The sequence below is a fragment of the Pocillopora damicornis genome, chromosome 10 (genome assembly GCF_964200805.1).
Source record: "Pocillopora damicornis chromosome 10, jaPocDami1.2, whole genome shotgun sequence".
NCBI lineage: Eukaryota > Metazoa > Cnidaria > Anthozoa > Scleractinia > Pocilloporidae > Pocillopora > Pocillopora damicornis.
Window position 1 is genome coordinate 543301 of NC_142679.1, and position 25829 is coordinate 569129.

The 25829-nt window shown below is 40.7% G+C and overlaps 2 protein-coding genes across 5 annotated transcripts; one reads left to right on the plus strand and one right to left on the minus strand.

Moving 5' to 3' along the window:
* On the plus strand, nucleotides 1–25829 carry LOC113666308 (uncharacterized). Of its 4 annotated transcripts, none has more exons than XM_089184655.1 (21): nucleotides 1–440; nucleotides 1795–1904; nucleotides 2180–2482; nucleotides 3353–3637; nucleotides 11286–15985; nucleotides 16805–16954; nucleotides 17491–17682; nucleotides 17833–17979; nucleotides 18223–18429; nucleotides 19297–19455; nucleotides 19750–19968; nucleotides 20434–20636; nucleotides 20988–21240; nucleotides 21383–21544; nucleotides 21912–22147; nucleotides 22732–22864; nucleotides 23365–23612; nucleotides 24051–24275; nucleotides 24396–24495; nucleotides 24946–25014; nucleotides 25248–25829. In XM_089184655.1, exons 2-21 carry the CDS (start codon nucleotides 1841–1843, stop codon nucleotides 25485–25487), a joined length of 8295 nt encoding a protein of 2764 aa, XP_089040781.1. In that variant the 5' UTR covers nucleotides 1–440; nucleotides 1795–1840; the 3' UTR covers nucleotides 25488–25829. The 4 variants fall into 4 exon arrangements, with proteins under 4 accessions (XP_089040781.1, XP_089040782.1, XP_027037882.2 ...); XM_089184656.1 differs by having other exon boundaries at nucleotides 220–440; nucleotides 3328–3637; XM_089184657.1 differs by lacking the exons at nucleotides 1–440; nucleotides 1795–1904; nucleotides 2180–2482; nucleotides 3353–3637 and adding exons at nucleotides 8597–8924; nucleotides 10848–10973.
* On the minus strand, nucleotides 3919–8256 carry LOC113666309 (uncharacterized). Its single transcript, XM_027182082.2, has one exon. It carries the CDS (start codon nucleotides 7600–7602, stop codon nucleotides 4294–4296), a length of 3309 nt encoding a protein of 1102 aa, XP_027037883.2. The 5' UTR covers nucleotides 7603–8256; the 3' UTR covers nucleotides 3919–4293.

Consider the following 25829-nt stretch of genomic DNA (forward strand, 5'->3'; position numbering starts at 1 on the left):
GTGTTTAGCTAATTTGCGTCAACCGCCGATTAAGTTTAATATGTAATGAGGGCAAGCCACGCCGATTTGCTAGCTCACTGACAGAATGTATCCAAGAGATTGATCTTCCTTTCAGACTGAATGACGCTAGCGTGATGTTTGTTTACACAAAGCCAGCTGTAATTTTGCCAGCCGAGGTACAGACAGTCTATTTTGATCACGATTTTGAATTGCATTTTTGTTCTGAGCTGGTTTCGCCTTTATCTGACGTCGGCGAATCACAATTAATTCTTCAATTTACACTTGTGTATAGCTGCTAAGTTTAACCATAGACAGGCGATTGAACAGCGAGCTATTGTGCTGTGGTGTTGAAACTGGTTTCCTTTTGCCTTTTTCATGTCCGAACATTGTATCATCGTTTATTTCGATGTGAAAGCTTTGGTAGCTACGGCTGGTAATAGGTAAGTACTCTTGTTCGCTTTATCCCTTACAACCTTACTTTCTTTTTCTAGATCTTTTCAATTCAGATTTATGTAATTTATAATAATTAACCGCTCGCAGCTTTACTCAGGTTAAAATAGACTATGGACTGGAGCTCAAATGGTCGATCGATCGATCGCTAGTCCAAACTTAAGAGTAACCTGAAGAGAAATCCATTTAGAACTGTGTAGTGTACTTTTGAATATTTTAGGCCATATTTCAAGACATATTTTACGTTTTATGGTGAAACTCAACAAAAGAATACGTCTGTAAAATCTTCTATGTTTGTATTTGACACATTGATTGCCGTAGCAACACCTCCTTTGCTTGTCTCGCATATGATTCTTTTCAATCAAGCCCCATCTGTGACACATCTCAGTTGGAGATGCACTCTAACTTTTCAAAGTCGGAAACTGCGATAGATTCAAAACAATATTAGAATCTGCCGCATAAGTTTCAGCTTTTCGAGTTTTCTTGATCTAAACTGTACTTTTTTTATCTCAAAAATACGGGTGCTTTGTACAGAAAAAAATTACGATTAAGCTCGAGAACTATTTCCAGACGTTGAGACTACAGTTCAAAATATATTTCTTGTTTCTTATGACGATGATCTATCGCAATTTGTCAGAAAATTAATCAACTTTCCTGATCTAACAGGGAAAATTTATGGCCTTTCTCTGATTGTGATGAGCCTGCGATGTAGTACGGCGTTGCTAGGTGACGGGTGTAGATTTCGTGCGTTGATGCGAGGTTGACAAGTGTTTCTTAAGAGTTTGCGAAATAACCGACGAATCGCCTTTAATTTGCTAATCGATTCTCTTACATTAATTAAATAGTGGGTTTTAATTCCTGCATATTCCTGTATATTCGGCATTGTTTTTGCTGGAATATGTGACCTTTTTTCGAATTTTAAAAACAGAGGCCAGAAAGATTGAAATCCAAATTTTTAGTGTATTGATGTCTCCGGTTTCATTACTTGAACATAGCTGTCCTGATAATTCTTCTACTAAGGATTCTGTCTGATTATCCCTCATCCTCTTGATGAGTGCTGTTTCTTTTTCACATTTCACAATCTCAAAACCATGTGCGAAACTTTCCAGAAACAACTAATTATTGACATACTGATTGAAACTGCTATTGATTGGCTGACTGATTGACTAACTTATTCATAAATTCACAAACTCACTGACTGTCTGACGGCCGTTCTATAACTCAAACCAGTCTTTTTTTTCCAAAAAGAAGTTTTCCTCAAGGGAAGCATAGTCCTGCCATAATGTCAGAATGACCTGACTATCTGCCGGCTTTCTGTGACTTGTTTCTGTGTTTTTTGGTCAGGATGATGTTTTCTTGAAGAGCTGCCTACTCTTATGGTATTGTCAGCATGTGTTTCGTCGATGAAATAATCCTCACCTTGTTGATGATAGTAATGAATTTACACCAACATGGTGAGTAAGATAAAAGATCGTTGTTTAAAAAAATTGCTAATAAAGAAGTTCTTCATGCGTTGTAAAAAATATCCTATTTACAAATATGCCTTTTGGGAAGCAAAATGAAAAAGGGGAAATTGCATGTAATGCAATTTGATGCAAACTCAAAAGCTCTGTTTTTGATTTTATCATGTCGAGCTCTCCTTCGATAAAAAAAGTCATTTCCAATTGTTTCAATAAAATTTATCATTTATTAACTGATTTCAAGATACAGACGTCATGTTCCCTCACAGGTGCTGTGCTAAATCTTCCTTTTGAAACCAGAACTGCTCAACAATTTCGTACAATAAGGATTAAATGTGAAGTAAAAGGTGAGCGTTTTATCGCCTGGGAAACACCTTCCAGGGAAGCAAGTTTTGGGCTTCCCGCTATTGAAAGCATTAACATCACGTTGAATCAGGAGTCTGGTAGATTACGGGTACAAGAAAACGATCATTACTACGTTCTGGTGATAGAAGACGTCAAAGTTGATGATGGAGGTAATTACACATGCTGGGGATCTGAGGAATCAAAGAGCTTCACTCTGGAGGTCGATTGTAAGTGTTAAGAAATAAGACTTAAAATATAACCTGTTCAGGCGTTCGGTTAGTACAATGACGAGCGATTGCACGAGCACGATACTTGCGAGTGAGTGAAAAGGCGAAGGTGGCTTGGGTCGAGCTGGGCCGGGTACCCGACCCAAACCTCCTCCGCTTTTCCCCCACTCCGCTACTATACTACCGCCGTTTACTATCGCGCTTTGTGTCACTGACTGGACGCCGGGACCGACTACTTTAAATACGTTTTGATTCAACTTAATGTCGCATCTGATCCAGAGACTTTAGATAAAGTGCTTGGATCCTTTTCGTTTTGGGGTAAACAGTAATTCGACCTCATGCACTTCATTAGGGTTCATATCTCGGGGGCGTAAACCGGTTTTTTTTTTTTAAGACACAAAATAATGTTAGAAGTGGTGCTTTAAACCTGTTCATTTTCCACACAAGTCATTGTTTATACAAGCCGCAGCTTTTGTAATACGAGGGGTTTTGGTGAGTCTTTAGTCAGCTGTGACCTCTGTTAGATGTGAAATCAATCATACAAATGCATCGCATCTTACCGCGGCTCACGTTACACACAATCACACCGCGCAAGCCCACATTTCACTTTTCTTGCGCTTGCTCATGAAGGCTCTGAAGGTAAATGGTTAACTGATGTATGCTTTATAACTTCAGGCAATTTAGGAAGAAAAAACAATTCTTACGATTTAGCAGAGGTGATAAATGAAAGCAGTGTGTGAGTCATTTACGTGAAAATTTTTTGCGTCATGTTTGAGAAGCGCTGGTATCACTAATGGCCCAGTTCACGGCTTGTCAACGTCACACCATAATTTTCCTCTTTAAAGGTCCCTAACCTCACCTTTTCACCAGTTTTTAGCCATGGCGTCAAGACACCTCAACGACTGAACTACGGCCAAAATGGTACTATACAACTAGAACTATCCGCTTACCCACCACTCAAATATCATTGGACAAAAGATCGCGAGGAGTTGACTCTTCCCACGGACGGGAAGGTCATGGATCCATATAGTGGCTCAATAAGAATCACCAGGGTAGGGAGGGACGACGCTGGAATGTATACATGTAGAGCGGTTTGGAAGGAGGGAAGACCTATGGAGACTGAAGACTCTGTTGAAATTGAAGTCTTTGTTGTGGGTGAGTTTTTTAAACAAAGAATCCTTTGCTTTTGTTCTCTGATTAACCCAACTAATATCTTTTAATAGCCCACACGTTTGAGATACTTCTTGGATCTTAGCCAATTATTATATCAAGACAGTCCCTCTTTAAGGACACGTCCATACTTAATTTGTAAAAGCATTTTTTTTTTAAACATAAAACAGATGAAAAGTTTGCGTATTGACACCAATCATTTGCATTTATATTAAAATGGAAACGTCGCCACGATCCTGGATGAAGAGAATGACGTGCACAAAAAGTATAGCACCTGCCTACTTTATTGACACGTGTTTCATGACACTGCAAAGTTGTTAGCCAGAAATAAACGAAATTGAAATTGTAATTTTCTTTCTTATCATAGCAACCTGTCTTGTAAACCAGTGACAGTTTAGTAGGCCTTGTTGACACCAAAATTTTTGCTTAAAAATTTTAAATTGAAGTGCAAGTATGAAAATTATCACAACAAAAAATCTCTCTGATAGCATGCAAATTTTTAAAATAGAACCTAACCTTAACCCATTAGCTTTTACATTCAAAATACGCGGATGTGTCCAGTTCATGACAACAAAAGCAGCGCAGGGAAGTTTCTCGCTGCTTTACTTTCTTTAAGTGCTCACTGGTCCTCGTTTGGGGGATTAAAATGCATTGACGTATCGCACTTGCAGCTTTGAGCGTTTTGTGTCCGCAAGCTGTGAGCGTCCTAGACTAATAAAAAGCCTGTGCAGGTTACAGCTTGAGTTTCTTAGAGCGTTGGCCAACATTTTTACTCCAGTGTCTGTTATAGGATTGTTGGCCAGGGACAAAATCTTCAAGTTTATTTGATCAGTAGGCAGTGCCTGCAGCAGACTCTTGACACCTTTGTCGGTGATGAGGTTGTAGCCAAGGTAGAGCTCTTGGAGCCTGCAAGACTTGTGTGCCAGAGCTTTTTCCACGTACACAATCCCATTGTCAGTGATTTCGTTGGAGCTGACGAACAGGACTCTTAGATTGCATTCTCCTATGCACAGAGACTCGCAGAGGTCTTGCATACCAAAGTCAAGGATTCTGTTTTGCTGAAGGTACAGACGTTTCACATTACAAACAGGATTACTAAGAGCCTTGCTCAAGTGGTAAACACCATTGTGGGTTATTCCATTGGAGCTCAAATCCAAGGTGTGAATTTTACTACTTCCACAGCAAAGAGCTTCACTGAAATACTCTACTCCTTGGTCACCGATTCTGTTGTTGCCCAGGTGAAGCTCCTCCAATTGGCACCAATCGTTGAAAAGCACGCAGGCAAGATATTTTGCTCCTTCACTGGAAATGTCATTGCCTCTCAAGCCAAGGATCCTAATTCCAAGGAATGAGTGGCTTGCAGTGCTTTCAAGGAACGATAACATGGCGCCATCAGTAACACCAGAATTTGTCAAACTCACCTGGTCCAACTTGCACGATTTGTGGCAGAGCGATGCAGCCACTTGACGAAATCCGTCATCTTCCATGCAGTTGCCCTCAAAAATGACTCTCTTGACGTTGCAACCATTGGCCTCTTTTAAGCAAAATAAGACAGCCTGCGTCTCTAGCGGGTTATTGCCCATCTCTGTGAAGACAATCGGCCTTAACGGCGATATGGAAGAGGTCACCTCTTTAGCAAAAGGTAGGCCCAGTTTTGTCGGGTTCTCAGCGATGCATTTACAAAGAAAAGCAATCGCTTGGTTATCAACCACTGGTTCGTCAACGAAATGATTGTTAAGTTTAATCGATTGGGTTAAATGTTGCATCAAGCACACAAAAGTACTCTTTCCTTTTTGTCCATCTTTGCACAACCCAGCCACAAACTGCAGTGTTGCACAATGGTTCTCGTTTGCCTTTTCCAGAAAATCACGGAAATCGCCCGTAGTACTGGATTGAACAATTCTACTGGCGGCGAAGTACTCTTGGAGGGACAGACAACTGAAACAGTACCTGTTCAGTTTAAAGCCTCTTAAGCGACTTAACAAGCCGGCTTCCTCAAGAATTTCTACCTCAAAAGCGCTCAGTTCAACTTGAGAGAACTCTTCCTTTCTAAAAACGTATCTTTCGTTTATTATTCCTTCTAATGCAAGACATGATAGTTTTTCCAAGACTTCTTTAGAGCCCTTTGAAAAGTCATAATGATCTGATGGGAATATCTCGTGGTTACTTTCATCCGATTCCACCGCTGTTACGGTTTCAATCATTCTCTCGAACAATTCAGTCGTTGTGGCAGGTAGTTTGAGAGAGTCGATCCCCTTGATGGTTTTCTTTGAAGCAAAGAAGTCAACATACAGACAGAACAGGCGGCAGTTTTGAGGTAAACGACAAAGGACTTCCAGAGCGTTGTCACTGGAGATGCGTTTTTTGACAGAATTCCTGACCTCTTCGTTGTTCTGGAAACACTCTTGGATGCAAGTCTTCAAATCTTCAGGCTTGAAACAGGCCAGCTCTGCATATCTATCAAATGTTACCATTTCGCTAATCTCTGATAGTAAGGGCGTTGGTCGGGAAGTTACGATGATAGTTGATCCTGATAAAAGGTCCCCAGTTAAAAGTTTCAAGACAAGAGAAGCTAAAGACATCTTCAATCCATTTTCTTCCACAGATCTCAAAGACCACTCATTGAGGCCATCGAAGATAAAAAGCACTTCTTCCGGATTTCCTACAATTTGTTGATAAACAACGTCACTAACATTTGAATTGTAAAGCGAAAGATTTAGAAACGCTTGTAAAGTGATCGGTTCGTCGACTAGATTGAGCTCCTTGAAATTGAAGACGAAAACAAAATTTAGATTACATAGTTCGATTTCGACAGCGTTGAATTCTTCGACAATCTGGGCAACAAGTTCAGTTTTGCCAATACCCGGAGGTCCTGTCAAGAGGATTATTTTCGGATTTTGCGTGTCTCTATCCGGCTTTAAAAAATCCTGCAGAGAAGTTACGGGAATTTTTTTGGTTCTGCTGTAGGTCCTGAACAATTCTTGCTTGTGTTTCTGTTTCTTGATTCCTTTAAATTTTAATTTCCTCTGTGAAATGAAGATCTTGCGAGGAATTCTATGTACTAATGAACTCCAAGATTTGATGAAAGGGTGTTGATTTACAGGTCTCTTCGCCAAGAGTATCTTATTCCTCTGTTCTTCTAAAAATAATTCTTTCTCTATCTGCATATTTGTAGCTTCGGTCACGCTATTGTGTCGTAACAGAAACATGCAAAAATAATAATCGGAAGTTTGCTCTAAGGCTCGTGTCTCTTGCCAGGTATAGACAAGTTCTGTTAAATTCAGTATACCGCAAAACGTTACAAAGCTCAACAAACCGATATTAAAGATTGATAATTCGAGGGCTTGATCGGCGTAACAAAGAGCTGTAGTAGAAATCGAGCCACGCTTCAGGAGAGATGAGGGAGTCCAGTCTCTTTGGTACTCCTTTCGCGAAGGCAAAACAATAGAGTGCGCGAGACAGTTATACATAATGAAGATCGCGGAAGACACAAGCTTTGTTGCCAGTTGTATGACATGAGCCCTAAACACGGCTGTCGATGTTTTCAGTTCGGTTACGATTTTTCCGCGCTGTTTACGAGTCTTTAGCTTGAACCAAGAATTAAATCTTTCTGACACGTAGGACATGTATAAATGGATGATTGAAAGACTCAGTAGAATGAAGATTATAAACATACCCTGTGAAACACCGCTGTATTTATTTCTGTAATCCTCGACAAAGCGAGACACAAGGTATTTCTGTTCGTCTTCGTCGAGATCTCCATCTCCTATATCACATCGAAATCCAGAATATACACTCTTTTCGTTTCGCTTCCATGCGACTCCCTGCAACACTGGCAATATACAGAACACGCACGTTAGAAGGCCACGTTGAAACTTTCCCACTCGAGTTAGACTCGGCGATTCGAAACTTTCTGGAAGAGGAATCCTAATGTCCTTGAAGATCTCCATTATTATGTTGACACAGCTCGCCGGCTGAACGGTCGATGCCTACTCACAACCTTTCGATTTAAGCGAACCGAGGGCATGTTGTTGTAGGAAATTGATATCATGGTTTCGTTTGAATGCTGATTATCGTGTCCATGCTGATCAGAAAGCACTTGTGCCGTAAGAAATCTGTGTAAACATTTATGTTGGATGAGGCAGGTGTAAATCAGCTCATACATGGAGTTAAGTCACGCCACCTGTTCACTTTAGCTCTTTCGCTGGAGAATGATCGTGATGTGGTTCTGTGAAAAATATTCCAAATACGTGGCGTGACCGACGCGTCAGATGGTGTGAAACAAAAGTATTATCATACTGCTCCATGAAGGAGATTAACATTTTTGAAAGTGTATTTATATTGTGCCTGTTATTGTGGAGTTAGTTCTGCGTGATTAGGTGTTCGTTGAATCCTCAAGTGCCTGTCTGGTGTTTCTGAGTACTCGTGCAGTTAATGGAACCAACTAGAAAAAAATTGTATGTCTGGCACGAAACAATAAGAACTCTAAAATTTCTCAGTTTTATATTTTTTGTTTATTAAGGAAGGGAGGACTTAGAGAGGTGACATTTATTTCCGTAAATCTATTTGGTAAGTTATGATTAAAATTATAAATTTTTTCAATCTGTAAATTTAGAAAATATTGAATTCATTTGTTCATTCCCAGACCTCTAAATGATTTATCACTTTGTCACGCAATAGTGTTCGAAAGCTGTATTGTGTGACAAGTCAGTTGAATATTCTCGAGCCTTTTCTGTCCACAAATCTTCATTAATTAAATTTCTAAGATCCGTGAACACTGTTTTGTCACTCCAGGTAGTAGGACTGACATTTTCAGTGAAGAATATTTTCAGAAAGATAACTTTGGAATGATCACCTCGGAATTATCACATGACTTTTAATTATTCACACAATCGCGTCGTTGAAATCGATCAACATAAGCTTGTTGTCATGGTTTTATGGTAATGAAGTCTCATAACAGCCATGAGCAAAAAAACCGAATTTTATAAGTGAACGAATGGTTGTAACACCAATCCAGACGAAGGGAATAAGAAGTCAATCGTAATTTTGCCGTCTGTGAATAATATCAGGATGCGTATGGAGTCATTATGGATGAATTTTGTCTTGGTTATCGTTTTCGTAACGTCGAAATCATATGCCGCTAGTTCGAACTCTGGCTTCGTCACAAGCGTGTTGCCAAGCACATCTACGAGTATTCTGTACCAAAGCATCCAAAACATTACATCGGGTAAAATTGGTGGATTTACTACCACAATAAAATCGTCGAATTCGGGTAAGTTAGCGATTTATATTGTTTGTATGTGGTTTATTTATAACACGGTATCTAACCGTGCCCTCCTTTCAACTCTTATGCGTGTGAATATAACTTTAAGTTTGCCTGTTCATATGCCTCAATCGTTGATTTTTTTAGATAATTTCTCACGGGAATAGTCTGAATAATAATACCGGTGATTTCTCAGACTACTTGCACTCGTATCTATAGTTCATCTTGCGCGTAAATTGGAGGTATTGTCGAATTCTGTATTCAGAAAATGGTCAATGTTTCCTCTTTCTTGTCGAGCGAATATTTATAATTGCGATGTGTGAGGCAAGGCTGCTACAGATTGTAATCTCGACTTGAAATATTCAGCTGAAAGAGACAGTTACAGATAGCACTTCTTTATTAACTAATTGAACCCTTGGAAATGAGTTCTTTAAAGTGCCGAAGGCCTGTCAAATTTCGGTCTTAAAAATACAAAATTTCACTCATAATTTTGTTACTTAAAATTTGTGATACCTCATTCCCGATATCATAGTCTCTCAGCCTAAATCAAGCTGTAAGAACTTTGCGATCAAAGCTGTCTAAGTGTAGATGTCGTGTAACAGTTTATTTACCACTTCAAATACGTGTGTCTATCCGACGAGTCTGCCTAGTAATTAGTATTCTTCGTTCGAGATACTCTCCAACCACATATCAGTCATCTAGCTTTCATACGCACATTTAATGCTCAATAGTTAATGAGGCAATCTTGTGTAACTGAAACAATCTAACAAATTATTTAAATTTTCCTCTTTAATACCGTCATTGTCTTGAAGGATTTTCTTAATGAATGAATTTCCAAAGACAGCTTTTTTTATTTATTTATTTTTCACTTAGGTTTTTAATCGTGTTATTGAAAGTAAGTGAATAACTATATACTTGTACACATTTCCTTACAACTGTTTATTATATTCGTAAGCAAATACTTTTTTCGTGACTTTATTGACACATAGAGTCCCTCAAATTTGAGATTTGTGATGCAGATCTATGGTAAATTTTGATCAAGGTTTTTACATGGTATCTCTAGTATTATTGAAATTTTGAGTTTATAAAATTTGCACTTATTGCACGAGCAGCACAGAAAAGTTCAAACTAAGAAATGAAAGGGGTAAGTTTCTAAAGAAACTGTGGTGCTGTGTTGGTGGGAGATTATAACAAGGTAATTTACTGTTATTAACTGAGTTGAAAACGTAAATTGGCCACTGTAAAGAGTTTAAAGGTTTATTTTTCTAGCGTTAGCCCTTCGTTAGAGCAAAGTGCTCTGAATCCAGTGTTTATGCAACCGCTCTGACAAAGGGCTAACACTCGAAACATTGGCCTTTAAACTCTTTACAGTGGCCAATTTACATTTTCCACTCAGTTGATAACTTAAAATTACCCAGTTAAGTTTAAACTCATTGTGTATATGTTTATGAACATGGCGTTTGCAAAATTAAAAATATTTCTTAGTATACTAACAATGTTTAGTAACAGTTGTTTTTAAGGTCATCTTAATTTAGCCATTTTTTAAATCAATATTGTAGTTATTTATATCCCTATCAGCTTCTGGGATTTAATTTAAAGTACAACAAAATGCTTGCAATAAGCCTGAAGAAATCTTCCAGATCATTAACTTAAACTTGAAATTCTTAAGAATTAATCATAGAAATTTTGTAAATAAGGGTCCATCCTGTTGTCTTTTACTATTAATTGACAGGAAGTTATGTTTCCTTTAAAAATGTGACTGATTGTGTAATTGCAGGGTCTTAATTATTTGTTTGCATTTTAATAAAGGGCATTGTGTAGTTTAAGCTAATACCAAGAGCAGCAGCTATAGTTGATATGTTTATTTGAAAATTAGAGGCAATCTATACTTGAATTTATTATTCATGACTTTTTAAAAATTTTTTTTTACAGCATATAATGTGACAACACATGGTGAACTGCCCAGCAGTGCAACATCAACTACACTATCCAGCAGTATTTTGAGGACAGAAACTCACACTTTACAGAGTTCTAAAAGTAGCAGTCTCAATTACACTGGTATTGGAGCTGTTATGACAACACTGAGTTCAAATCATTATTTAGGGACTCCATCTTTAAATGGCTCAAGTGGGAGAATGGTTTCTGATATAAGTGAAACAAAAATAACATCTTCATCCTATCTGCAACAAACATCCACACTGTCAAATAAGTCATACAGTACCATTGCTGCCTCTTCTGTGGCAAACCTATCAAATGATATTTCTTCTACTAGGACATCATTGTTGCCGCAGATGTCATCACCTATAGCAAAAGTAATACCTAGTGAAAGCCAGTTGTCTCATACCATAATTACTAATAATTCTTCAACAGGACTGCCTAGTCAATCAATTAGAGAATCAACAACTGTTTCAAATCTGATGGCAACAATATCTCCAACCACCTTAAGCAAAAGCATGGTATTCAATGCCACACAGCAATCTGCAACTACCATGGGACATGGCACCACTGTCACGGAATCAGTTAAATCCAGTGTTCATGCAGTAAATGCTACACTTGCAACAACCTTTCCAGCTTCAAATGCAGCAATAACTGCAACCATCCAAACTCAAAGTATTGTTGTAAAGTCAACTCAGCAAACTGCAGCTGTATCAAGCTCAAAATTACATGCTCTCAACCAGTCGGTTTCTGATACATTGGCTATGTCACCCTCAAGGGGTGTTAATCAAACCTCAGTACTGATGTCATCTAAAAGTTTTACTGTACAAACTGTACCTCTGCTGCCAAGTTCTGTGGTCCTAGAAGGCAACCTATCATTGTCAACAGTTCAAGATAAAAGATCAAACTCTGCTTTGCCCAAAACTGTCAGAAGCCACTCATCATCAATTTTACTGTCTAGTACAGGTGGATTTACATCAAGTTCAGTGGCCTCAAAAGATACCACAGGCCAGTCTTCAGTGATTGTTCTGCATAACACTTCAACTGTAACTTTCCGTCAAAGTTCAGTGAGTGTTGTTACAACTGATGGATTATCAAGTTCATTTACTTCATTTACCTCAAAAAGTGTTCCTTCAGTGACTCTTGAGGCTTCCTCGAGTTTAGCATTCTCACAGAATGATACAAGTCAATCAAAAAAGCAATCAGCAGTGTTTCCCTCAGCATCTGTATCTCTAAAGAAGTCATCTCCGAAGGACGAGTTTGTGGTCACCTCCTATGCCACCCCTTGTTATATATATTACGTGGTGGAAAAGACTGTCCTGCCTGTTGCAACAAGTAATAACACTGCAGCTCCATCAACGCCAACAACGCCAAGAATTACAATGGAGATAAGAAGTCCATCCAAGATGCAGTCAGGATTGCCAACAGTGACATTGACACATTCTCCTGCTATGACAACTCAAGTACAGACCCAGGCATCTGTTTCTACTGATAGGGTAATATCTTCAACATGGTTAGTGGGAGTAACAACAAAAAGCACCGAGAGAACTTCAACGAAGTTGCCAAGTGACGCCTCTCCTTCAGACATAGGTTCCATACCCACTTCTACTGCTGGAAAAATTGTAAACACAGTCAGCTTGACATTGCCATCTGTGGTGACTGTGGTAAAGCCTAATAGTACCTTGAAGGATATAGGGACTGCTATGGTGGCAAGCACTCCTGAAACAGAAATCTTTTCAACTTACTCTCAATCTAAACCATCTAAACCTGGTACATCAACTGCCTCGGTAAGTGACTTGCATGTTACACCCACTGCAAACGAGACTCTAGCCACTGAAGTCACATCATCTGTTAGCATCACACCAGTTGTTACCAGTGCACGTATTTCAGTTCCGAGGAACATGTCTTCTACGACTGTAATTAGAGTGTCTTCAAACAAAACTCGTGCAACAAGTTCACGGACATCATCAATTAATTCCGACATATCTGGTGACAGTTCACCATCAACTGCTCAGTCATTTAATATCTTTGTTTCTCCATCAAAATCCGGGACAGAAGGAATAAGCATCAACACAAGTCAGCATGCAATCCTGCTTTTATCAAAATCTGGATCGTCAAGCACGTATATGGGAAGTTCAAGTCATAGAAAAGTTGCGTCAAGTCCGTCTAAGATAATAAATATTACTGGATCTTCAGATGTTTTGAAGAAAAATGCGACAGCATTAACGCCATTGCCATCACCAACGACAAGTGGAAATCTTCAGTCTGTTGCTTCGAACAAAACGTTATCCACCAACCTTAATTCAACACCTGTGTTCATTGGTTCACTAGCCATCTCAAGTAGTCAAACTGAGACTCTCTTGACGAAACACCTAGATCTAAATTTGAGTGTTACTACTAGTGCCTCACATGCAATGGGGAAAGTATTATCAACTGAAACTCAGGTGAATGTTACTAGTTCTCTTTTGAGCAGCATCCCACCAGTAGCAGCCTCAAGTTTGTCGGCTGTTAAAGACAATAAAACCGTTTCTACTGTCGTAGAGAATATCCCATCCGCCTCGGAAATGCCTGTGCCGTCTCATACCAGTACTAATCTTGAAGCTCCGCAGTCTTTTGTTGGAATTGGCGGCAGTATCGTCGGGGTAAAATCAGGATTGATAATATTTCATGCTACGACATCACTTCAACAAGGTGGAGTGACTCTTGCGTCTGGTAGCATCACTCAAGTTCCTGCCTCATTGCCGGTTTCGCTGATAGAGGGCATATCTTCGGCTGGAGAACAATTTTTGTCGTCATCATCAGCTATTTTGGAGGCTTCGGCATCAATACTTCCTGGTGAAAAACGTAGAAAAAAACGAGCTGCTGGAGAGTTTGGTTTTGCAGCATCAGGTAATCAATCCTTGTCCTCCCTCACACTAAATCACTCAGTAACGGCGACTGTGGCTTCCACAACTTTACATTCTGGTCAAGCAGATTCAATTGTACTGTCTTCGCCTATGACCAGTCAAACGCTTCTGAAAGCCAACAGTTCGTCACAGTCAGCTGAAGATGGAATTACGATTTCATCCTCTTCGGAAGTGCATTTACCGTCTCTTACCAGCTCTAGTGTCGTTGCTCCACAGTCGTTTGTTGGTATTGGCAGTGTTGTCGGAATAAAATCAGCTATAATAAAATTTCCAACTACGACATCGTCTCAGTTAGGTGGAGTGACTCTTGCATCTAATAGCAGCACTCAAGTTGCTGCTCGAACATCGGTTTCGGTGGTAGACGTCCCTGTTCCTATGTCGGTGACGAGGTCATCCGTACAGCCACAGTCAGTCTCACTGGGCAACAGCTCCAATCTAGTGGGTGCATCTCACTCATTACCTCCAGAAAACTCGACTTCTACCGTTCCCACCCTTGCGGCTTCACCCAGCTCTAGTCATTCCTCATATCAAGAATCCGCCGTCAATGGCACGAGTGTTCCGACCTCTGTTTTGATCTCACCAAGTAGCGCAACGAACAGCTTTTATCTGTCACCGTCAGAACCTGGTAATAATATAGGCAGCCACTCTGTCATGGCTACACGAAGCCTTTCCTCAGTTCCTGAGTTACCCTCAAAATCATCACCAGGAGCAGTGGAGTCCTCTTTACCTCGTTCAGTGACAACTGAGCCTACGATGGGTACGTTGATCTCATCCACGTTTGTGTATAATGGAACTCTGCCTCCAACATCATCCTTGGATTTGAAAATATCGTCTTCTGCCATATTGGTTAACACCTCATCCATGGAAGGTCACTCATTCACAAGTGTGTCGTCAATCGTACAAAATGTCTCAGCAAGTGTGGCTATCTCGTTAATGGTTACTGATTTTGTTAGGAGCTCTCAAACACTTTCCTCAGATTTCAAGTCATCTTCAACTGCATCGATTGTTGAAAGAACTTCATCTCTCATCTCAACATTTGATGTTGATAAAACTTTTTCCTCCACTTACACCTCGGATATAAGGACTTCATCTGCTGCTGCGGGTGTTAGTCAACCATCTTCACTTGCCTCCTTGAGAAGGAGCCCGACACAGCAGCCATCAAACGCAAGTGTAATATTTTCTTCGACATCAATGGTCGGAAGTTCTTCAGTAACAGTCGCTTCATCGGTGTCAAATGTAACCAAGAACGTCACCGTCTCATCCTTCTCGTCCCAGTCTCCATCATCCATTCCCTTTCCAAGTGAAACTGTTGGAGTTATTTCAAGTTCTGTCATGTCTCCAGCACCAACGTCAGTAATGAAAATCAGTGCTGTAGTTAGCCCCTCTATGACTATAACCACAAATTCACGTGTTTATAAACCACCTTTAGTTACTATTTCGAGTCTTGGGATGTGCTACGTTGTGTATACCACGAGGATAGTACAGCCAACTTTGGTAACAACACAATCATTCACTGTGTCATCTACAGCTACAGTGAATGCGAACTTTACATCGGGATTTTTGGCAAATGCGACTGCTAGTCACTTGTCAACACCCGTATCACTTAATGTCAGCACCTCAGTAGTTGTCCGCCCAACCCTCCAGGTTAATTTCACAAGCACCGAATTTTCCCGAATGGATCTTTCTACCACAATGTTTTCGAATTTTACTTTAAAACCCAGCAGTAGTTCTACCGTTGTTTCTGGCAACTCCAGCGTACTTTCCATCAAGACAACTACGTCACGTGCTGTCTCCACTGTCATCAAATCAAGCTCTGTGTCTGAAACGCTCAACGTCTCTCAGTCAGTATCCAAAGGGACCATTCATGTCATCAGCGTTGAGAAAACAGCCATTCCTACTTCTTCATTTCAATCAAAGAGTCCATCTATGGTCGGCACAGACGTCCTATCCTCCCCGGGATTATCATCTTCCACCCCACCACCAACAACTCAACACCTTTCGCCCACAGCAGCAGCTTCCCAAGTGGTGTCAAGCTCTGTGGCTGTACCCACGCCTCAGCCTTTAGATCCATCTCTGTTGGTAGAAACGATCGTGAAAGTGCCTAACGACAGAGATATTCAGTCACCAGAATTCAAATCGGAGCTGGAAGTTAATCTCGCAAAGGCATATTCCTTCGCTTTAGTGACGACCAGAAGGCAAAGAAGGGCAACACCCGAAATCAATGTAACTGTAAGTACTGTGGGTTTCGTTACTTTTGTCCTTACGCAGGACTAATGCTTCACTCTGGAAAACGGTAACGCTCGAAACGTTAGCTTTGGAAATTCTTTACGCTGGCTAATTTACATAATCAACTCAGTTGTTAAAACTAAATTATAACTCTATGTTTGATTGGTTTTCTTTATCTGGTCATCACTCCGAGATTTCGGCAAATGTATATCAATGTGAAATTATTGTTTCGTGCCAAATCCCCCCTATAGTAGATGTTTTACTTGTAACGGACTGAACCTATATGTGTGTTTGAAAGTGGCAATTGAAAGAGGGCTTCTTGTAATCTTGTGATATTTCAGCAACTGGTTAATTTCTGCTGTTTCATTGGGAACCAGCTGCGTGTATCGTATCGGCGTTCACAATGTTAGTTCCAAGACAAATAGGGGAAGGCACCTGGGGTGTTATCTGTAACTTTGTTTGGCTCATTGAGCGAGGGAATACTTAACCTTATCTCGCGTAATTTACGCGTACATGTATGTATGGTTAGATGTACACGAAGACATTCATGTTGAGCTTCTTAACAACCTAAATGCAAGTGACGCAACAGATCTTGTGGATCATTTCAGACTCCCATCAGACTACATGATTGTTCTGTTTTATGATGACTACAACTCTTTTTTTTTATTACGGCTCTAGTGCACAGTAGCATATAACCGATACCTGGGAGACATTGGCTTAAGCCCCTTGGAACGCTGATTTCGTTGTTCAGGCTCTGCAATCTGTAATTGTGTTCATTATTGCTCACCTTTGAGGATCATTTTTCCTTACTTTTTCCAACAGATCGACAACATGGAGCGTGTGAACAATGGAGAGGTCGTCAATGTAACCTTTTTCGTCTCTCAAGACGATAGGAAGGTTCCTGCATCCGAGGCTGTTCAAGCCTATCAGAGGTTATCAAAGGCCGAGTTAGGAAACTTCATCAACTTCGAAGTAAGTTAGAAAACTCTCTTTTTTCAGTTTAAGTGTATTTCAACTGAGTGTCTTGAATGAGCTACAACGGCCAGTCACAATAAAAGAGAATATATCATGAAATATATATGAGAATATATCATGAAAAGCTGGTGAGCTAATAACCAAGTCGCGGTTAGCTGAGGTTCGCAACTGATCTGTTGCGTTGCATTTTTCGTCTGAACGGTTCACTCAAAGTGCTTGCTTTACGCCACACAAAGGTATAGCTGAGTCCTAGCAAATTGCCATGTGACCCGGAAAAACATTGACATGTCGTCAATCTTTGCCGACTTATGGCACAGACTCAGAGCGGGCGTCAACAGTTATGTGAATGTTTTCTTAAATATTTGCCATACTAGTATTGAAGCAGCAATGCCATGTAGGTCTGTTAAGGGAAAGAGGGAGGAAGGTAGGAGGGAGAAGGGTAGGTATGAATTTGAATTTGAAGTAACTGAGAGAAGTTTTCTCAAGGAATCCTGTTGAATACTAACCGTGCTACATGATATAATCTCTTTTAGGTTGTTAACATGCCTGAGGCCTTGGTAGTACTACCAACTACATCACCTCCATCGTATATCCTTGTATCCTTAATCATTGCATCGTCTGCGAGTGAGAACATCTCCGCTCCAGCGAATAAAAAGAAGCTGGAAGATAACCTGGCTGCCTATTACGGAAAGCAGAAGCAGTTAGCAACCCCTGTTACCGCTACAGTAAGTCACTTCTCTGGGATTTAAAAAACAAGGATTAAAGTAAACATCTGCGTGATTTTCTACAAGCACAAGAAGGGTTCAGTGTCTTTGGCCTGGAGGTTTAACCTTGATTTGTATTTTTGTTAAGTAGATGATTATTTCTGTTTTCAGATCAAGACTATCATCCATGAACCAAATAACATTGTGTACCTGGAATTTTACATCTCTGTTGATGGCACTCCTGTTAATGCAACTGATGTGGTCGAAACCTTTAAAGTTCCTCATGTCAACTTGCTCAACACAGATCTTGAAGTTGAGGTATCTAACGATCATGTACAAATTATTGCCTTGGGGTCGACTTTCTCGCTTCCTCTACCTCTTTTGATAAGTTTGACTCCGGAAAAGGTGAAGCAGTTCCGCTTTCCATAGTTTAAAAACAAAATTATAGTATTTTGCTCTTCTCTATTCTCCATTTCGAGTCGCTAGTTTTTGTAATCAGGAGAATAGGGATTGTTAGTAGTGCGTGACTAGATTTCAACTAAATTGTTGTTTTGTTCACAGGTCTTGGTCCAGGTTTACATTCCTGACTCGCTCACCGCTACTGAAGCGGATCACGTCATCATAGGTGTTAGTGTATCGGAAAGTGTGGATTTAACCAGCACCTCGTTCAGAAGTGACCTAGCGAGCAAACTTGCTACGGTGTATCAGAACGCTAAGGGCAAGATCAGTTCGCGGAGAAAGAAACGCAGCGGAAGCACAAGCGCAACTGTAAGTTTCAAAAGTTACCATTACAATCGAATAGTTGAAGAGCTACGCGGTGACCTGAACTGTAGCCTGAAACAGTAGCCCACTGTACTCCGGATCTGGAGGTTTGGGGTCTAGCTGTAGCCCGGCCATTGTGTTGTGTGATTCGGCAGGACATTTGAGTCTCATAGAGCTGAATGAACTGTTGAGAAACCTGAAGACATGCTAAGGTGGTCGTCAGGGGAGGGGGGGGGGGTGGTTATTTACGACTGACTAGCATCCCACCCGGGAATATAGAAACACTTCTGGTCGCTTCATGGTTTGGAACTCGGAGATGGGTCAGGTGTTGTGAGTTAATTGGCTCACCTCTAAGAAGTATTTTGGGCCTTTTTCGTCTCTTACAGAAGAGGAGCTAGGACCATAGCTTTCGTGAACCTGTCGGGTATTTTTATCATTAAGGTGCTGATAGGGTAGATATTCGATTCTGGTTTACTCCACGGCAAAGGTCTTCCAAAATAAGACTTGTTACAAGTACTGCTCTTCAATGATAATTCTCATTAAAATTCATCCAGTTGTAGAGGGTGAGTATGTGTGAGTATTAACCCTTTGTATACCAAGGGGGGTGGTATTTAAATCTCCCCGTTCAAAACGTCCAAATCACAAAAAGCCTCAAAATTCGCCCAAAAACAAGCTCGATGGAAGAAATCCTCGAAAAAACTAATTAACGACTTTATGTAATTTACATTGAAATGTAGTATTAGTTTCCAGCCCCTCAAAGTGCTCTTTTCAGGCCGCCCGAATGGGGTCTGTATTTAAGTGGCCATATATGGCCACTTGGTACGCAAAGGGTTAAGTGGCAGGCTAACAAAGCGTCTGAATTTTTTTTATCAGATTAAAGACGCTGTCAGAAAAACTGATTCCCAGGCCTCTGAAGCAGATGTTACGTTTTTCATGTTTGACTCTGGTAAAGTTGTGAACTCCAGTTATGTGGTGTCTGTCATGAATCGACTGAGTACCAGCCAGATGACCTCATTAACCAGACCATATGCGGTAAGATTTACTTACATAGCACAGACCAGTTAAATGTGTACTTACGTACGCGGTTGTTCCCTACGTATATCGCTATACACCAGGCAGTAACATCTTCTTCTGGCTGACAGCGCATTCCCCTTTGTAAGTAGCGTGTCCTTGCTCAGAAACAAACAAATGGGACTGCTGAAGCGCTTCATTTGAAATTGGGCCCATTCCGCGTCCCACATGGAGATTTCCCGTGAGCCTTTGTCTTGGTTTACCCGAATATGTGTTTTTGAAGTCGTGAATTGTGACATTCTTTTACTGATTTAGATCCTAACTGCTCCCAGACAAGCAGTAGTGCCGACCACTGAAATACCGCCTACCGTGGCTTCATTACCAATCAAATGGTGGATTATTCCTGCGGTCATCTGCCCAGTTTTATTGTTTATTATTATAGTGGGGTTAATCTGGTGCCGATGGAAGAAAGGAGCACCGACATCCAAGGTCGATCCACATAGGGTTGAAATGTTGGAAAAAGACAAGAGAAGGGTAAGAATTTTTTGCTTATAGCCAAGTGACAGCTTATAGCCAAATGAACCCGAAGAAGAGGTCTGCAGGGCTTCGTTTCAAGACCTCTTTTAGCTTGAGTTGTTCCTTCTCTGGAAGGATTCCTGGTGTTGAAATTCTGTTTTCATTGATGGTAAACACGAGACTGTTAAGCGAAACGAATACATACACACATTATTTGTTTATGTTGAATCCCTCGTTCAATGTTTCTAGACCCAAAGTATAATATGTCCTGTAATGGACCGAGGAAGATGGAATTGTAAGGTTGGAAGAGATTCAAACGGATTGAGAATGACGAATTTACCAAGACGTCCAAACTCGGCCATAGCTCCTTGAAATCTCTTACAGTTACCAAACCACAGAATTGTACCGCACATATAATTTCTTCCAAATCATTCTTGGAATGCTATACCAATTCTCATTTGATTGTTTTTCTTCAACCCTCAGCCTGTCCATGGGTTTGACGTAGCTCGTTACACCGAACCAGGAGTATCTACAGGTACGAAGACAACGGCTTTTATGGCGCCTTCCCCGACCTCTGGTACTGATGATGAGGAAGCTGAGGCAAAATCCACAAGACGAGAAACTTCTTTGCGGAGAAAGGTTCCCAAGCGACCAATACAGAAACTACCGGCTAGGGAACAAAGGCAGTAAGTGGCGGATGAAAGATTCTCTGTTCAGTTTCTTGTTCTTCGGACCAGTCCTATAAATACTCATTCACTAAGACTCAATCGCGGTACCAAAGTATCTTATAGTCTCGTCTGTTGATCCACCCCTCCAAGAAGTTGTAGACTTCATCACATGACAATAAATGAATTATTATTATCTTCACCCCTGACAGTTATTGATGCTAACGAGCCACAGAGATGGCATTCTTGACTCCTATGAGTAGTAATGAGTATTATCATTTTCGCCATAACTGAGGCGATGGCCGTTTTTGAAGTGTGCATTGTGACTGTAATTTTATACAAACAACTTTGGTTTCTGCCCCCTCTTGCCAGGAAAAACCACGCCTTTGAGGAAGAGGAAGAAGAAGAAGGCGAAGAAAGCCCTGTATCTGTCACACCTACTGGAAGTACTGAGGCGTTAACAAAAGGAAAAACGTCAGCAAAACCACCACCGGTCTCCAGAGAGCACCCTCCGGCCCAACCTCAGAGGCCTGTGGAACGATCTGAACTGGACAGCGAAGAAGATAGTCAGCTCTCCGAAGAAGAGTCCGAGTCTGAACCCGAAAGTGTAGTGCCACCCGAAAAGGTAACGATAAACAATCGATTTTTACATACGAAACCAGCCTTCCCGAGGGCCTCTTTCGAAGTTCAATAATTAATTTTTCAGGAAAATTATTTTTAAAAACATTTTTTTGTAACAGATTAGTGTTTTTTATCTTCATTTCCAGCCAAGCCATTCACCGGGCCAAATACCAACTGTTGCCGTAATGAGTGAGGCTAGCGGTCCCCCACGTTACCCCCCTGTGCGGTTCCGTTCCTCAGTGCATCCCGCCCCAAGCCTTCCCCCATTAGATCCGAAGCAGAAATCTTTGGTTGGAGTTAAAGTAGAGGTAAATGTGAAAGAAGAAATAAAACTTTTGGCCCTCGATAACTAACCGAGGAAGTTTCCTGACCGTTGTCATTTCCATTTTCAAAAAGCCGTGTTCAGTAACAGTTACAATTTTTTGTATCTAAACAATCACCTGATATGTTTAAGTTCTTTATCTGTAATTTGAATCTGTCTCTATCAGCAAGCATAATCGTTCTCTGTGGTGTATGTTTACTCTTTTAGTTTTAGGCTTCCCTCTATTGATCGTCAGTTCTCAATGTCGAGATTACTAACTCAATTTAATTGTAATCGCTTTAAACTCTCTGCCGAATAGCTACTGTAGTTAGTAAGGCAGTGCCCTTGAGCCAACGCGTGATTTTGTATCTTAGCCGCCATCCGAAGATGACTCTTTAAGAGGCCGCCGAAAAGTCAAAGGGAAGAGAAAAGAGTTGGAACAGAGAGCGGCCTGGGAACGGCAAAAGAACAAGCAAAGACTGCGAGAAAGGAAGCGTAATGATTCTCGAAGCCCAGGAAGTGCAGTTGTTAGCGAGAGGAGAGCCTGGGATAGAGCTCAGCATGACATCGACGATGCTCTCGGAGACGATGATGCGGAGCGAGTGATCACGTGAGTATTTGTGTACAGAATATTGGTTTACCATGGACTATATCTGCTATGATACCCCTGTGATTGTTGGTATCTGCGATAATGATCGAAACTTCTTCGTAGGAGCCTGTCAGACATTTGAACTGAATATGATTTCCTCTTGACATAAACCATGCATTCCTTCTGAGAAGTGGCATTTGGGAGTTAAAGTTGATCATGGGAATGAAGGACGTTTTGAAGAAATGATGGCTTCATATTTGTGAAATTGTCTTCACTAAGGCTCGTTTGTATGACCAAGAATATTGCTTTTGCCCTCAGCCACTGCAGGCATTTTCCTTGTTGAAAAGTCACAAGATAAAACTGCAAAATTTTCCGGCGAATTTTGATATTCAGTTCTTTGATTTTCAATTAGTATCTTGTAGAATGTATGTTAAGGGAAAGATTGGAAGTATGCTTTAACGGTCGCTTAAGAATATATGATCGGAGTCTAAGGTATTTTTTGTTGTGGGAAGTCTTCACGTTCATTCCTTCCTTCCGTTCTATTCTCATTGTTCTAGATGTTTGTGGTTTATTTGGGTCTTTAAACAAAAGATTTTCATTTGCAGTGGAAAGAAGCGAAAACCACGAAGAAAACGTCCCCCAAGCAGTTCAGTGGCTACGGATGAAGAAGGAGTGCCGCATCTGAAGAGTTACCGCAAACTGAAAAGTCCGAAAACAGCATCCTCTACGAGTACACGGGTATGATTTGTGTTCTTCGTTTTCTTATTGATCATTAACTTCATAGCCGGCGCCCCATAGAATTCTGATTTGGCTGTCAGAATAAAGATTGTTTTAGCCCTGTGAAAGCCAAAAGCGTGTCAGAAAGCTAGTTATAAGCCGTCGTTATCATTATTATTTGTAGCTTTCCCAGGCTGCTCAAAAGGTGTTACGTTATCGCATCTTTCAAAATTAATGTCAGTTATTTCTCAAAGAAGCTGTTTCGCCGACTATTAGCTCTAACATGATCTGGAGCGAGAAATGAAATATTTCGTACGACAAAGATAAACTTTGAAAAACTGCCAGGCAGAACTGTTTAAGAAAACTTGAAATTGAAACCCGTTTGAATCATTTTATCTGTCTCTCTACTTCACGGTTCCAAGCGTTAATTTTGAATTTCACGCTTAATTATGGCAAGATATGGATGGCTAGATTTGACCCATTACAGCTTTTAAGGACTACCCTGTAATTTATTATTTCAGGACCGTGACAAGAAGCGCGGGAATTCTGTGGACTCGGCCTCGAATCCGTCAAGCGAAGAGGAATCCGAGATTGACATGAATGAAACACGTAGACGTATGCACGCTATGCTTGATGACGCTTTCTCCCTATTAGGACCACAGTCCACGAAGAAACCTGAAAAAATACCCGAGGGACATCCTTCGCATCCCGCCCCCCATCCCACACAGGTATATTCCTCGACCCCAGCTCGTCCAGCTGTTATTCCAAGGTGAGTTGTTTTAATGGAAAGTCAGCTGTCTCGTTTTGATTTTTACTCAGCCTCTTTGTCTGAGAACTTAATATGTGCTGCCGTTGTACAAAAATTGTAGGATCTTATATCTTTTCATCCTTAAATGGAGTTGCCACACAGTCTGCTAATTTGGAAAAACGAGCGCAGATTTTTCAAGTTTGGAATTTCCAACCCGTTTTAATCTTTCTCACTATTATCATGCTTGTTCCGCTGAAGTTTTTCAATTTTCTTTTTCATTATGCCATGATACCGGTCTGACATTTTGGAGCCTTTTTAATGTAGAAGAGAGTTATTGCACACATCTTTGAATATGAATCCAAGTATGGTGACATAGCTCCCTCGAAATCGGCCAAAGATCATAGATTACTTATTAGATTGAACTTGTTAACGATGTTAAATTTAAACCTTCATGTATAGATACACCGGAGGGCAGCCTGCTTTGCCAGAGCCACCCCCAGCCCACGGTCGAGCCACAGAACCGACACCTGGACAGCGGAAGCGCGTTCAGCCAACAATGCCTGGTTACCCAGTAGGTATGCCTCAGACCCCTCTTGGCATGCCGGGTTACCCAGGCCGCCCTCCTATACGACCAATTGTGACACGTGATCCAATAGTAGTCTGGGACCCTGCAGATAGACAACGGTGAGCTATTTTGTTTATTTGAATTACTATCATGCGTTCCTAATTTTTAAATCGAAAGGGGGTGTGATCGCAATAAAGTCATAGTCATTTTGAGTGCTTGGTGATCTTTCTAATCTGCAGAATTTTGAACCAGCGGGCTCCGCCTCCGACGTATGCGTACACAGACCCTAGTGGACAAAATGTCTACATAACACCAGTGCAACAGCAGCGAAGTGATATGGTAAGGAACAAACAAGAAAATAAATTTGCTTAAATTGAAACTGGTGGAACACAGACGCCATAGCCGTTTGGCAATTTCTGACAGAAAAGATTCCATAGGATTCTACAATTACTCAGCATGAACAGAACAAATTTGATGCGCATGTGAATTCGTTCCGTGCAACATTTGAAAGCTAGCTTGGCTTGTATCAGTATAGAAAAATCCTCTTACGGAGACTTAACAACCATTGTTAGCTTTGGCTGAGACGTCTCAAGTATGAAAGTTTCCTCTGAGTCAGTGGTCGGCAAGTTTACTAGAAAATTGGAAACTGCTGACTAACTATGGCAAATAGAATGACCACAGGGCTTGGAACTGAACCAATACTGTGCAGCAATGTCATTTATGTTTCCCTATCGAAGCTTTCTTTATGTTTAATTTGTGAATGACGTTTTTTTTTTCTGTTTACATCAGGGTGGTCTTGTATGGAGTCCTTACGCCGCTGAAGACTCAATGGATGCTCTTTATCCTGATTTGGCTCAAGTAAGTTAGAGTTTAAAGGAACACTGCCAGTATCTGGGCAACTGCGCAACTTCTTGTTATTTTTTAACTGTTGCTGGGTTAGGGGAGGGGTGGGCGTGTAATTTCCCACATACTGAAATTGATCGGTTGATCAGTAGAAAAGTGTTATTAAACCACAGTAAATTCAAAGAGTCAGAGTAATTATTTCGTGATCTTTTTTATTAATCAGTTATTCTTCTCTTTTGATGCTTTAGGCAAGTTATCCAGGCGCGCTAGGTACCAGTCCTCCTAAGGACACAAGTTTCCTATCTCATCTCCAGGGCATGCCACCTCACGACACTGTACTCAACATGTCCGCGAACGGTACTTTTAACCAGCGGGGATCTACACTCGGACAGTCTCCACAACCTTTAATTAAATCAATAAAAGACGAACTTTTTAGATTGTCCCAAGGGGCCTCTAGAAAAACACCCATTACAGAGCTTGAGCATTGATATACGATTTTTTACCCGAGGTGTTTTAATGTTCACTGAATATTTTATATTGAGGAGAAGCAGTGAGGATATTTGTCAAGCAGCTGATTCAAAAAATTTTACATTAGAACAGTTTAAATCCGTTAAATTGAGTTAACTCACTGAAGTTTACCTACGTTTTCTTTATTACATTTACAACAGAAAACATGATTGTAGATATATTTAATAGTGGAATGTCATTTAATAGTATTACTGAGAAAGCAAATGGTGTAAATAATTCCATTGGATTGGGACTGGCTTCCCTTTTTGCCAATGGCCACTTCTTGAGCACAATAAAACTATTTTTGTGGCGTTAGGCGCCGA